The sequence below is a fragment of the Coregonus clupeaformis genome, chromosome 23 (genome assembly GCF_020615455.1).
Source record: "Coregonus clupeaformis isolate EN_2021a chromosome 23, ASM2061545v1, whole genome shotgun sequence".
NCBI lineage: Eukaryota > Metazoa > Chordata > Actinopteri > Salmoniformes > Salmonidae > Coregonus > Coregonus clupeaformis.
In genome coordinates, this window is record NC_059214.1 from 23,982,389 (window position 1) to 23,997,554 (window position 15,166).

General features: G+C 40.7%; 1 protein-coding gene across 1 annotated transcript; it reads left to right on the top strand.

The window, feature by feature from the left end:
* The first annotated feature begins 1,229 nt into the window (after positions 1–1,229).
* Positions 1,230–14,670, top strand: LOC121536723 (NADH dehydrogenase [ubiquinone] 1 alpha subcomplex subunit 10, mitochondrial). The gene is made up of 10 exons (XM_041844182.2): positions 1,230–1,399; positions 1,859–2,027; positions 2,262–2,477; positions 2,713–2,799; positions 3,633–3,754; positions 11,732–11,799; positions 11,968–12,022; positions 12,241–12,326; positions 12,466–12,574; positions 14,362–14,670. Exons 1-10 carry the CDS (start codon positions 1,325–1,327, stop codon positions 14,428–14,430), a joined length of 1,056 nt encoding a protein of 351 aa, XP_041700116.1. The 5' UTR covers positions 1,230–1,324; the 3' UTR covers positions 14,431–14,670.
* The last annotated feature ends 496 nt before the right edge of the window (positions 14,671–15,166 follow it).

Genomic DNA, 15,166 nt, shown 5'->3' on the forward strand with positions numbered 1-15,166 from the left:
TAGTCGAGTGACTGCTCTAACAATGGAAATACATGTCCTCAAAGACGGAAGGCAGGTGGGAGGAGGCGAGATCAGGTGGGATCATTCTAGCCAATGAGAGGGCAGATATGCGCTTGAACAACAGGCACAACTCCGATATAAAGTATATCTTTTTTTAAGTTGCCGAAATGTCACGTGGGTCCACTTATATCAGTACATTCATAACAACCTAACGATTACGAAACATATATTTGATCAAATAAGCCTCATGTAGTAAATTAGCAATTAGATTTTCTGTTGACCAAATTCGACACTCTCTTGTTGACTTCCATACAAAAATTCCTTACTTCGTGGTCTTATTTTGGTGGACACCCTCTCGCTTCTTCCTCTCTGGTTCAAATCAAATCAAATCACATTTTATTGGTTGTGTACACATATTTAGCAGATGTTATTGCGGGTGTAATGAAATGCTTGTGTTCCTAGCTCCAACAGCGCAGTAATATCTAACAATACACACAAATCTAAAAGTAAAATAATGATTTGAAGAGATCAATTCAAGGAGCAGGTGAAGCACCTTGGTTGAACGAACCCCTAGCACCCCCCCCCCAACAAACAAACAACATCATTAACACTGCTATAGTCTCTCGCACTTGTCTTTTCTTACTAGCACTGATTTCCCTGATAAAGGCTTTATTGAAGAAAGTATTACTTGAGATGACTGTGATATGTGGTTTAGTTGAAGGCACTCTGGATAAGACCGTCTGCTAAAATGTAAATGTTGTTTGAAGTACAGTTGTAGGCCTACTAGTAGACCAACATAGCTGTATTATCAAAGCTGAGTGCTGAAAAGCCTTAGTGTGCATGGGTGAAGTAAGGGCGGCGACCAGTGGAGGCTGCTGAGGTGAGAAAGGCTCATAATAATGGCTGGAACGGCGCCAATGCAATGGAATCAAACCATGTGTTTGATGTATTTGATGCCATTCCACCTACTCCGCTCCAGCCATTACCACGAGCCAGTCCTCCCCAATTAAGGTGCCACCAACCTCCTGTGGCGGAGGCAGTAGATAATATTTATCTCTTTATAATCTGGTAAGTGCTATCCGCGATCCTTGGGACGTCCCTACCCTAAACTTAACCATAACTTTACCCCTTACCTTAACCATGGCGCTCATTTGAATTTCTTGTATTTTTCTTTCAGGCAATACAATTGGACACTCTTGATGACGTCAATATTACTCGACTACGGGCAAGAAAGCCCCTTTAAAAGCGTTATTGTCGCGCCTCGAAAGAACTAGTAAAGAGGGTGATTTTGGGGTCAGATTAGCGGTTCTGGTGGTAAATAATCATGGCGTTACGGGTGATCCGTTTGGTCATCCCCTCGGGGACAGCCGTTTTCAAAGCAGGGACACCTATTCAGACGGTAAGATTATAGGAAGAATTGCAAAAATGCTCTCTCGCGCAACGAAGGGCATCAAGTTCACAAGCCTCGGTACAAGGACACCATAACAAGAATGCTAATGCTAAGAAGGCTAGCTAGCAGATTGGTGTTTCGCGTGGACAGCTGACTGTTTTGCTGTTGTCAACAACTGTTCTGTAGCAATGTATTGTAATTAGCGGCAATATATGAACTAATTGGCTAGCTAGCTTATATGAACTAATTGGCTAGTTACCGTTATACCATTCTTGTCATCCTCCTGACATCCTAGCTAGTCTTTCAGTTGTATCAATTACAATTATTTAACTAGCTAACTAAGCATACTTAATTCATGGTGGGCAGGATGGTCAGAAGGATGACACTCACATGCTCATTCTATTGACACTGAGTACAATTCAATATTTGATTTGAGAATTAATTGATCAACATATCTTATATCTTTAGGCAGGTATTCACACAAGCTCAGTAAGGAACCTACGGTACGGCTGGTGGGCATACGCACTGGGCGAGAGGACAACCCCAAGGTTCAAGGAGAACAGCAAGATCATCTCCATTGATGGCAACCTGGCTTCAGGAAAGGGGGCGCTGGCCCAGAATCTGGCTGACAAGCTGGGTAATGATCATGTTGTCAATGCAGTTATTGAAGTCTAGACTACTTATTGCACCTGTTGTATTTGGTGCATGTGGCCAACTTATTTATACAGATTTATAACTTGGGGAGTTTGAAGTTTATAATGCCAATTATTTTCATTGACTAAAAATAAAAAAAACGTTCATTTCCTACCTTCTGGTACAAAACAGGATTAATGTATATTGACTACATTAACACTTTGCCTGATGTCTGTAGGGATGCTGTACATGCCCGAGCCTAACACACACTACTTGGACAAGATGACAGCGGAGAAGGGGCCTCTGCCAACCGCCTTCAACGGTAACTGCAGCCTGGAGAAGTTCTATGCAGACCCCAAGGCTGCTGATGGGAACTCCTACCGGCTGCAGGCATGGATGTACCTCATGAGGCTCCTTCAGTGGTCAGACGCCATGGAGCACCTGCTCACCACAGGTACGGCTGGCTGGCTATGGGAATGTGCTCAGATATCACTCACAAATTATATCAGGATTGTGTTAGGGATTTGGGAAAAACAAATAATTGAGCTCTTGAGCTTACCTTCCTGTAGTTAAATTAATGCCTAGTTTTATTCTAAATGGCTTTTTTCATGTAGATCTTAAACAAAAATATGATTCTGGCCATTTTGTGTTTTTAGTAATGTCCTTCTCATAACCTTTCTCCATTCTAGGCCAAGGTGTGATCTTGGAGCGCTCCCCCTACAGTGACATGGTGTTTGTGGAGGCCATGTTCAAACAGGGCTACATCAGAAGGCAGTGTAAGTACTGAAATCCCAATAATAAGGGTGGTACAGATCTGAATAGTGCTATTGCATTGTTATGAATCAGACCTGGTTTAACACCAACCTCACAATGCCATGATATTGAAAGGTCATTAGTGTTATAAATAAATAAACTGTGGGTGAAGAAGCTTTTTTTATGTATGCCACCATTAATACACAAGGGGCATGGCAACTGTACATCACTGGGGGCAAGCTTCCTGCCATCCAGGACCTCTATACCAGGCGGTGTCAGAGGAAGGCCCTCAAAATTGTCAAAGACTCCAGCCACCCTAGTCATAGACTGTTCTCTCTGCTACCACACGGCAAGCGGTACCGGAGTGCCAAGTCTAGGTCCAAAAGACTTCTCAACAGCTTCTACCCCCAAGCCATAAGACTCCTGAACAGCTAATCATGGCTACCCGGACTATTTGCACTGCCCCCCCCACCCCCAACTCCCACCCCATCTTTTTACGCCTCTGTTACTCTGTTAATTATTTATGCATAGTCACTTTAACTCTACCCACATGTACATATTACTTCAACTACCTCAACTAGCCGGTGCCCCCGCACATTGACTCTGCACCGGTACCCCCCTGTATATTTAGCCTCCCTACTGTTATTTTATTTTACTTCTGCTATTTTTTTCTCAACACTTCTTTGTTGTTTTATTTTACTTTTTTATTAAAAATAAATGCACTGTTGGTTAAGGGCTGTAAGTAAGCATTTCACTGTAATGTCTGCACCTGTTGTATTTGGCGCATGTGGCCAATAAAATTTGATTTGATTTTACATGGCTGAGGTTGATGAATCTCATATGTTCTGTAATGCAGGCGTAGACCACTACAATGAAATCAAAGGTATCAGCATCTGTGAGTTCCTGCCCCCTCACTTGGTCATCTATGTGGACACGCCAGCAGAAGAAGTGCAGAAGAAGCTAAAGGCGTCAGGCAAGGTAGGGAGACACAAACAAGGAAAATATAATCAATGCTATACTTTTCTAGGCATATCGTTTGTCTGTTTGACTGAATGACCATCTATTATCAGGTGGTAGAGAACCTATGGAAGTTGCCGTAAGGTTTGATGTGTGACTCAGGTTTTATTCAACCAATTTTGAGCCCTGTTCAATAATGATTCTAAATTGTGTGAAGGTTTTCTAATATTGATGTATTTGGGGCTTTAAACAAAAAGCATTTTAAACTTCTCAAAAAGTCTACTGTGGTCATGAGCTAGGTTAGAAACAGAACATAATATTCTCAGTCTGTTGCTAACAGCGAGTAATGTTCTTAAAGTTTCCAATTAAGAACATTACTTGCTGTTAGCAACAGACTGAGAATCTTGACCACAGTAGAGACTTTTCGAGAAGTTTAAAATGATTTTTGTCTCTGGTAATGTGTAACAATTATAGGAATTAGTAGTTGTTTTCCCGCACACCCATTTAGGACCTCTCACATTTGGCAGGCAGGCGGGCCTCACAAAGCCTGGTAGTTATTAGCATTATGCAATTGTGGGCCCCAGCAATAATCCTGTCTTTAAAGATAATCATGGAGGGCTGGTGGAATTCGGTGCGAATCGAGATAAATATGGAGTCTCAGATTCTGCCAGAAAAGTAGTGTCTAGGTGCTTAAAACCTAGGCTATTTTCAACTTATATAGTTTGATTTATACTTCAGATCAGTGTTCCAAACTTTTTTTCCTGAGTGTAATTCTCACGTCTCTGATTGGATTTAAATATAATATATGTTTAAACATCACAGTTTTAAAGATGTTAAATCACACTTTCTTATTAGTTAAAGCCAGATGTATCCTTTCAGTGATCAACATGATGGAGCTTTTTTAGCTATTCAATGTTTAGGGTGCATGTTGAATAACCATTGTCATCTTATGGTCTTGTTTATGCTAGTGCCTTAAAGTATTCACAGCCCTTTACTTTTTCCACATTTTGTTGTTACAAAGTGGGATTAAAATTGATTTAATTGTCATTTTATTGTCAACGATCTTCAGAAAATACTATGCAATGTCAAATTGGAAGAAAAATTCTAACATTTTGTAAAGAAAAAAAATAAGGCTGTCCTCGACTAGAAAAAATCTTTGTGGACCGAAAGTCGTCTGTTCTTTTGACCAATCGATTGGTTGAAATTTTAAAGCGTCTATTTTTCCATATGTAGACACACCCTGTGCGTTTTTAAAATCAACTTTATATCTAAATGAAAATGATACAAACCCTAAAGTAACTTCTATTACCGTTGCCAACTATGTAAAAATTACCTATATAAAGCCAACAAATAAAAACATTGCAGCCTGCAGGTAGAAAATATCCTGATAAAAATAAATATCCTATAAATCACATAGAACTTTCAACATTGTATAAACTATTAACTAGACTCTGCCTGGAAGCTCGTGCTAGCAAACTTGCAACATTTTATAAAATATTCTGGGCCCTCAGTTTCCTGTGCAAATGAGCTCGGGACAGACACAGCTGTAGGCTATTTTGAGCAAGGAATAAGAAGTAATCAGGTAGGCCTATTTATGATGTTTCCAGTGGATCAGAGGATGACATTTTTCCCTTTCACGCTGAGTGGTTATCAAAAGGGAGAGAGATGGAAAGATTGTTCAAATACATTGAAGAACTATTGTCATTCTCAATGGATGTAAAAACAGACTTTGTTTGCTTGCTGTTTTGAGGTGAAGAAAACATTACTTTGAGAAGCTCCACAGCTAAGTAGTGGTGGTGCGTTAAGCCAATCAGAAATACTATCAGAACCCCAAATGGGCACATTTTATATGCCTACATTTGCGCGTAGGCCAGGTAGCCTATAGGCCTACTTCTATGCGTACTCAGGTGCGCGTCCAATACTAAACATTGACAGGAGCGCTCCAAACGAGACAATGACTAAATTGACAAAACTCGTAAATAGAATGAAATAAACCAAAACTTGTTTCACACAAGTGTAGCATAGGTTGTGCGCTCTGTAAACAACGTGTCCACCTGACAATGAGAACGGTAAAAGACTGGAATAATAATGTATTGAATGCATTAACCTCTTAAGGATCAGACCCTTTTTTCAATTTTCACCTAAAATGACATACCCAAATCTAACCACCTGAAGCAGGACCTGAAGCAAGGATATGCATATTCTTGATACCATTTGAAAGGAAACACTTTGAAGTTTGTGGAAATTAATGTAGGAGAATAACACATTAGATCTGGTAAAAGATAATACAAACAAAAAGCATGCGTTTTCTATTTTTTGTTGTTGTTCCATCTTTGAAATGCAAGAGAATAGAATAGAACACAAGAACACAATGGAATATTGCAGTTTAGACGTAATTTAGACTTTGGCCACTAGATAGAAGCAGTGTGTGCAAAGTTTCAGATTGATCCAGTGAAGCATTGTAATACTGGACTATCTTGTATCAAGTCTGCCCAAATGTGCCGAATTGGTCAATTGATACATTTTCAAGTACATAACTATAGAGAACATACAAAAAATATATGGTAATACAAAATGTAAGTTTACACACTCCCAGGAATGTCATGCATGATGGATCATTAGCTTATACACTAACTTTCACAGATCTAGATGGCGGGGTGGGTGTGGAGCCAGAGACAGCAGGGGATCTAACTGTAGAACCCAGTTCCTACATTTGAATATAAAAATGGATTTTATCAAACAAAACTATGCTACATTTTATCTCTGGGACCCTTAGGATGACAAATCAGAACAAGATTACTGAATGTAAGTACATTATTTACCTTCAGAGGTGAATGTATCAAAACAGTTGCCGTGATGATACGTTTTTTTGTTGTTGTGCGCTCTCCTCAAACAATAGCATGGTATTTTTTCACAGTAATAGCTACTGTAAATTGGACAGTGCAGTTAGATTAACAATAATTTAAGCTTTCTGCCCATATAAGACATGTCTATGTCCTGGAAAGTTTGCTGTTACTTACAACAGTCATGCTAATCACATTAGCGCACGATAGCTCAACCGTCCCGTATACAGGACACTGATCCCGTAGAGGTTAACAGAAATTACCGTAACCAAACAAACATTGTAGAATGGAAATTATAGGAATTAACGGTAAATGTACTACTGGTGATATACAGTGGGGAGAACAAGTATTTGATACACTGCCGATTTTGCAGGTTTTCCTACATACAAAGCATGTAGAGGTCTGTAATTTTTATCAGAGACGGAATCTAAAACAAAAATCCAGAAAATCACATTGTATGATTTTTAAGTAATTAATTTGCATTTTTTTGCATGACATAAGTATTTGATACATCAGAAAAGCAGAACTTAATATTTGGTACAGAAACCTTTGTTTGCAATTACAGAGATCATACGTTTCCTGTAGGTCTTGACCAGGTTTGCACATACTGCAGCAGGGATTTTGGCCCACTCCTCCATACAGACCTTCTCCAGATCCTTCAGGTTTCGGGGCTGTCGCTGGGCAATATGGACTTTCAGCTCCCTCCAAAGATTTTCTATTGGGTTCAGGTCTGGAGACTGGCTAGGCCACTCCTGGACCTTGAGATGCTTCTTACGGAGCCACTCCTTAGTTGCCCTGGCTGTGTGTTTCGGGTCGTTGTCATGCTGGAAGACCCAGCCACGACCCATCTTCGATGCTCTTACTGAGAGAAGGAGGTTGTTGGCCAAGATCTCGCGATACATGGCCCCATCCATCCTCCCCTCAATACGGTGCAGTCGTCCTGTCCCCTTTGCAGAAAAGCATCCCCAAAGAATGATGTTTCCACCTCCATGCTTCACGGTTGGGATTGGTGTTCTTGGGGTTGTACTCATCCTTCTTCTTCCTCCAAACACGGCGAGTGGAGTTTAGACCAAAAAGCTCTATTTTTGTCTCATCAGACCACATGACCTTCTCCCATTCCTCCTCTGGATCGTCCAGATGGTCATTGGCAAACTTCAGACGGGCCTGGACATGCGCTGGCTTGATGAGGGGGACCTTGCGTGCGCTGCAGGATTTTAATCCATGACGGCGTAGTGTGTTACTAATGGTTTTCTTTGAGACTGTGGTCCCAGCTCTCTTCAGGTCATTGACCAGGTCCTGCCGTGTAGTTCTGGGCTGATCCCTCACCTTCCTCATGATCATTGATGCCCCACGAGGTGAGATCTTGCATGGAGCCCCAGACCGAGGGTGATTGACCATCATCTTGAACTTCTTCCATTTTCTAATAATTGCGCCAACAGTTGTTGCCTTCTCACCAAGCTGCTTGCCTATTGTCCTGTAGCCCATCCCAGCCTTGTGCAGGTCTACAATTTTATCCCTGATGTCCTTACACAGCTCTCTGGTCTTGGCCATTGTGGAGAGGTTGGAGTCTGTTTGATTGAGTGTGTGGACAGGTGTCTTTTATACAGGTAACGAGTTCAAACAGGTGCAGTTAATACAGGTAATGAGTGGAGAACAGGAGGGCTTCTTAAAGAAAAACTAACAGGTCTGTGTGAGCCGGAATTCTTACTGGTTGGTAGGTGATCAAATACTTATGTCATGCAATAAAATGCAAATTAATTACTTAAAAATCATACAATGTGATTTTCTGGATTTTTTAGATTCCGTCTCACAGTTGAAGTGTACGTATGATAAAATTTACAGACCTCTACATGCTTTGTAAGTAGGAAAACCTGCAAAATCGACAGTGTATCAAATACTTGTTCTCCCCACTGTATGTCATGGGGAATTGATAGACAATAACAATCAAACGCAAACAATTGACACAATGAAGTTATGAAACAATGAATGTGCACAAATTGGCGGGAGATGTGCATTGTGCATCTTAGCCACACTCCCCTTCTTCTTGGACTGTGCCATCCTCGTGGCCTCCACAATGGATTAGTTCACTGAGATGGGCGCGAATAAGACGGGTGTCTCGTGTGCCATCAAAAATATATTTATTTGCTACTGCTCGGCTAAAAAAATCTTGGTCGACCAACAGCCTATTGACCAAACAATCGAGCAGTGGACTAATTGGGGTCAGCCATACATAGAAAAATTTGATTAGATAGATTTAGATATAGTGCATTCAGAAATTATTCAGACTCCTTGACTTTTTCCACATTTTGTTACGTTATAGCCTTATTCTAGAATTGATTAAATAAATAAAAAATCTCATCAATCTACATCCAATAATGAAAAGGCAAAAACAGTTTTATTTTATTTATTAAAAATTTAAAACAGAAATATTCAGACCCTTTGCGATGAGACTCGAAATTGAGTTCACGTGCATCCTGTTTCCATTGATCATCCTTGAGATGTTTCTACAACTTGGAGTCCACCTGTGGTAAATTTGGAAAGGCACACATCTGATTTGGAAAGGCACACATCTGTCTATATAAAGTCCCATAGTTGACAGTGCATGTCAGAGCAAAAACCAAGCCATGAAGTCGAAGGAATTGTCCGTAGAGCTCCGAGACAGGATTGTGTTGAGGCACAGATTTCTGCAGCCTTGAAGGTCCCCAAGAACACAGTACGCCTACATCATTCAGAAATGGAAGAAGTTTGGCACCATCAAGACTCTTCCTAGTGCTGGCCGCACGGCCAAACTGAGCAATCGTGGGAGAAGGCCTTGGTCAGGGAGGTGACCAAGAACTCTATGGTCAATCTGACAGAGCTCCAGAGTTCCTCTGTGGAGATGGGAGAACCTTCCAGAAGGACAACCATTTTTGCAGCACTCCACCAATCAGGCCTTTATGGTAGAGTGGCCAGACAGAAGCCACTCCTCAGTAAAAGGCACATAACAGCCCGCTTGGAGTTTGCCGAAAGGCACCTAAAGACTCTCAGACCATGAGAAACAAGATTCTCTGGTCTGGTGAAACCAAGATTTAATTATTTTGCCTGAATGCCAAGCGTCACGTCAGGACCTCAGATTGGGGCGAAGGTTCACCTTCCAACAGGACAACGACCCTAAGCACACAGCCAAGACAACACAGGAGTGGCTTTGGGACAAGTTTCTGAATGTCTTTGAGTGGCCCAGCCAGAGCCCGGACTTTAACCCGATCGAACATCACTGGAGGGACCTGAAAATAGCTGTGCAGCAACATTCCCTATCCAACCTGACAACGCTTGAGAGGATCTGCAGAGAAGAATGAGAGAAACTCCCCAAATACAGGTGTGCAAAGCTTGTAGCGTCATACCCAAGAAGACTCGAGGCTGTAATCACTGCCAAAGGTGCTTCAACAAAGTACTGAGTAAAGGGTCTGAATACTTATGTAAATGTGATATTTCAGTTATTTTTCAAAATAAACGAAAAACCTGTTTTTGCTTTGTCGTTATGGGGTATTGTATGGGGGGGAATCCATTTTAGAATAAGGCTGTAACGTAACAAAGTGGAAAAAGTAAAGGGGTCTGAATACTTTCCGAATGCACTAAGTATTCAACCCCCTGAGTCAATGCATGTTAGAATCACTGTTGGCAGCGATTACAGCTGTTAGTCTTTCTGGGTAAGTCTCTAAGAGCTTTCCACACCTGGATTGTACAATATTTGTCCATTTTTATTATTCTGAAAATTCTTCAATCTCTATCAAATTGGTTGTTGATCATTGCTAGACAACCATTTTCAGGACTTGCCATAGATTTTCAATCAGATTTAAGTCAAAACTGTAACTTGGCCACTCAGGAATATTCACTGTCTTCTTGGTAAGCAACTCTTCTTGGCCTTGTGTTTTAGGTTATTGTCCTGCTGAAAGGTGAATTCATCTCCCAGTATCTGGAAAGCAGACTGAACCAGGTTTTCCTCTAGGATTTTGCCTGTGCTTAGCTCCATTCCGTTTATTTTTTATCCTGAAAAATTCCCCAGTCCTTAACGAGTACAAGCATACCCATAACATGATGCAGCCACCACTATGCTTGAAAATATGACGAGTGGTACTCAGTGACGTGTTGTATTGGATTTGCCCTAAACTTAACACTTTGTATTCAGGACTAAAATGTAATTGCTTTGCCACAAATTTTGCAGTATTACTTTTGTGCCTTGTTGCAAACAGGATGCATATTTTGGAATATTTTCATTCTATACAGGCTTCCTTCTTTTCACTCTGTCAACTAGGTTAGTATTGTGGAGTAACTACAATGTTGGTGATCCATCCTCAGTTTTCTCTTATCACAACCGTTACATTTTCTTACTGTTTTAAAGTCACCATTGGCCTTAGGTGAAATCCCTGATCTGTTTTCTTCCTCTCCGGCAACTGAGTTAGGAAGGACGCCTATATCTTAGTAGTGACTAAGTTCACCATACTCAAAGGGATATTCAATGTCTGCTCTTTTTAACCAATCTACCAATAGGTGCCCTTCTTTGCGAGGCATTGGTAAACCTCCATGGTCTATGTGGTTGAATCTGTGTTTGAAATTCACTGATTGACTGATGGACCTTAGAGATAATTGTATGTGTGGGGTACAGAGATGAGGTAGTCATAAAAAAAAAATCATGTTAAACACTGTTATTGCGCACAGTTAGTCCATGCAACTTATGTGACTTGTTAAGCAATATTTTACTCCTGAACTTATTTAGGCTTGCCATAAACATTTCTAAAAACATTATTCCACTTTGACATGATGGGGTATTGTGTATAGGCCAGTTACAAAAAAGCTCATTTTAATCCATTTTAAATTCAGGCTGTAACACAACAACATGTGGAAAAAATTTGCAGTGATTATTCTTAAGTTAGGTATAATTACCTTTCCACTCTACAGATCAGATCATTGAAGGTGAGAATCTGTTTCAACAGCTCCAAACAGATCTGCTTCTTTACCACTTTGGGTGTTCCGCTTGTTAAGTTAAATCCATTTAAGGCACTTTGACTAAGCAAGTGAATTGTGTTGGGTCTGGTGTAGCTATCTTATCTTTTCAAATAGTCTATTTTCTAAAGTGTGTTGTTCCTGTCTTTATGAATTTATCCTGTCTTACCCTCAGGATGTACCCCTACCCTATCTGAAGAGCATTGAGGATGCCTACAAGAAGACCTACCTTCCCAAAATCAGGTTAGTGGACTAGAAAGCTCTCTAGTGAAGCGTAAATACTATTCTTGAAACCTCTGAGATGACCCTGTCTATTAACAACTTGAACATTTTTGAACAAAGCAATTTTTCTCCAATTTGACCTTCAACCATTTACAAGAAAGGTGTTGAGATTGTTTTTCTGTATTTCAGTGAGAATGCAGAATTGCTCGCTTATGATGCAACCCAGGCACAAGACATCGAGAGGGTAAGAAATACAGTGAATGACTAGAAGTATAAAACAATGATTATATCATAATTGGCTAACCTTGTAGTTTCTGGTGAGAAAACAAACATGGTGTTGATGTTATTTGTTATAGGCCTACCCAGTGCATGAACCTGAAATGCACTGACTGCTATTGGAAACCCGTCTTATTCCCTCACAAAAACTTCTCGTCAAAATAGACTTGTTTTTCTCATCTTTAGATTGCAGAAGACATTGAGTACTTGAAATTTGAGAAAGGACCTTGGGTAGAGCAGGATGATGTCACACTCCACTACCTGAGAATGCTGTAAGTATAATCACTTAATTTGTTCCCTACACGTGTAGACCTTAATTTTCCGTCACGTACATGGGTAGGCATATATGGTTGATATTGGACCTCTGGAGGCCTTCTCATCAGCCTGCTGTTTTCCTGCCTTTCTCCCCAGGGTGGAAGACAAGATGAGGGTGGCAGATCTGACCCTTGTACCCAACTTCCTCCCTGAGGTCACCATCGGGGCTCACGAGTACGACGCAGGCTACTATGCCTTCAAATCGGTAAGGGAGAAAAGCACTTCTCTTATGATGTGGTGTGGCTAGATCACCTGATATGACCAGATTATGATAAAGTGGTATATGAGCTATAGGCTACCATACTGCATAGGGACAGGACTTTCTCCCTCCTTCAATAGTATTTTCCCTCCGTCTCTCCTGGGTTTTGTGGCCGTCTAGTGCTTTTGCTTCCAGCATATTAAATAACTATTTTGGTAGCTGAAATATCAAATGATATACGAAAAGGGAAATGCCATATGTGGAATATTCTCCAAGTCATTGGTGTCATCAGTCTTGCAGGAAAACATTCTGTCCTGACCTTTAAAGTTTATTGACTGGAGATGTGGGGGTATATAATGTGCTACAGGATTCTTTGAGCTGACATTTTGCTCGGTGCCCGCTATTATACTGGAACGAGTGGGAGGACAAGCTTGGGGAATGTGAACTATGGCGGGCTTAGGTTGTCTGCATTTTCTCATCCATACTTTTACTTGACAAAGTTCACTTCTTCTGAAGTGCAAGCTAGTATTCTGCAGTAGAGCATGTACTGTACTGTTTGACAAGAAGAACAACAGATAGGGTTTTGTCTGGTGATTTCATTTTGGCTTCGCCAGCTAAAACTCTTGCTAAATTGTACCGCAGATGTCAAAGTAAAACTAGGTAAACAAAATAAAACTTGAATGCCTATCAATGTTGCTATTTGCAATCCAACACCACTTCTCCAATCTTGGCTGATTGTCTTTGAAGCTGTAAATGTATTTTATTTATTTTTATTTATTTACGTCATTTGGCAGACGCTCTTATCCAGAGCGACTTACATGAGCAATTAGGGTTAAGTGCCTTGCTTAAGGGCACATCAACAGATTTTTCACCTAGTTGGCTTGGGGATTAGAACCAGCGACCTTTCGGTTACTGGCACAATGCTCTTACCCACTAAGCTACCTGCCGCCCCTATATTTTATATTTAAGTATATTTTCTGCTTCTTTTGCTGACTGATAACAGTTGAAAGAAAGAGAAGCAGTGCTAATGTAGGCCTCAGTTAACACTAGACTATTTTTTGTTTCATACTCACAAGACTAATGGTGTAGCGTCGCCTGGGTGACGGAGAGCGGTCTGGCTGTCTATCACTCTGTCACTGATGTGGCTTCACATTAGCAGTAACTCATAACATGCTGTTTGCCAAGGCTCTGGGGTGATGGACTGCAATGTCGCCCCTAGTGACAAAAACACTTTGCTATACCATTAGTCTTTGCTGTCATCCCACATCCAAGGATGGATGAGTCTTGAGTGGCTAGTTCTTCAAAGCTTAAGGGAATAAGAAGGCCCTGCTCCTTAAATCAGAGAACGTTAAACCTGCCTAAGTGTCCTGTGGAATCTCACTTGTCTCTTTTTACCCAAGCAATTCCCACAAATGTTTTTTTTTGAGGCAAGGATGACTCCTTGACTAAAACCCTCACATTGGATTAGTTTTAAGGATTTCTTCAGTAAAGTGTAGGCTATGGCTTACTGTATGCCCAGACTAAGAGGGTTACAGAACTCTCAGAATAACTATTAGGCTGCTAACTTGATTTATTTCCAAAAAGGCTCAATATCTATTAAGTTGTTGTTTTTGTTTATACCTAGGTAACTACATTGTATTTTACTTGCAACTTAACTAAGATTTGCGCTCTATATTTTTGGCAACTGTTTCAGCAAATACATCCCAGATGTTCAGCATACATCATAGGGGATATAGCCAATCACTTCTCTCAATCTAATTAAATTGACTGTCATTTTCTTTTCTGTCCAAAAGCTCCCGGGAAAGAAGTACGCTGCAGGTTATAATGCAGACGTAGGAGACAAGAACATCTGGCTGAAGTGATTGAGTGGACCTGACTACTCTGGAGTTGATTGCTATAGATGAATGGTTCATTCCTCATTCCCTCCCTCAACCCCCCTCACACACCTGTTCACTCCTCCCTATGGGCGGAGAAGTCTAAATATGGGGTTATCCATTTGATACAATCAGCAACGTTCTCTTCTCTGGTCCGACTGTGTGTATCAAGGATAAATTAATTGTAATATGTCCATAAATTATGTATTAAAAGTACATCTAAAAACGTGTTCTTTCATTTTTGTGGAATATGCATCTAGCCTTTTCAAGAGCGATAATGGCAATTGGATTGAGAGGAGAAATTTCGGCTTATCCTCAATCATATTACTGATTTTATTATTTTTTAGATAACTTTCAAGTTTGCTGTCCCAGTTTAACATTTACATTTTAGTCATTTAGCAGACGCTCTTATCCAGAGCGACTTACAGACCACTGCGCCACTCGGGAGACTGTGACTTTACTAACTTGTATCATTATAATGTATCCCCTAATCTTTTCTTTAGCAGATGCTTCACACAGTGACTTTGTCAGTGCGTAGTGAGGTGGCACATAGCCCCGTAAGGGTTTACTGTTTTTCTAAACCACAGTTCCAGTTAAGGAAACAGGTAGCCAATTAGGCAGGCCTTCAGTGTGCATGTTGTACTGTATGTGTCTGCAGATACTGACTGGGCTCAGACTGATTGGCTTCCAGCTGTTCCATAACGTCATATCAGACACAATGCAT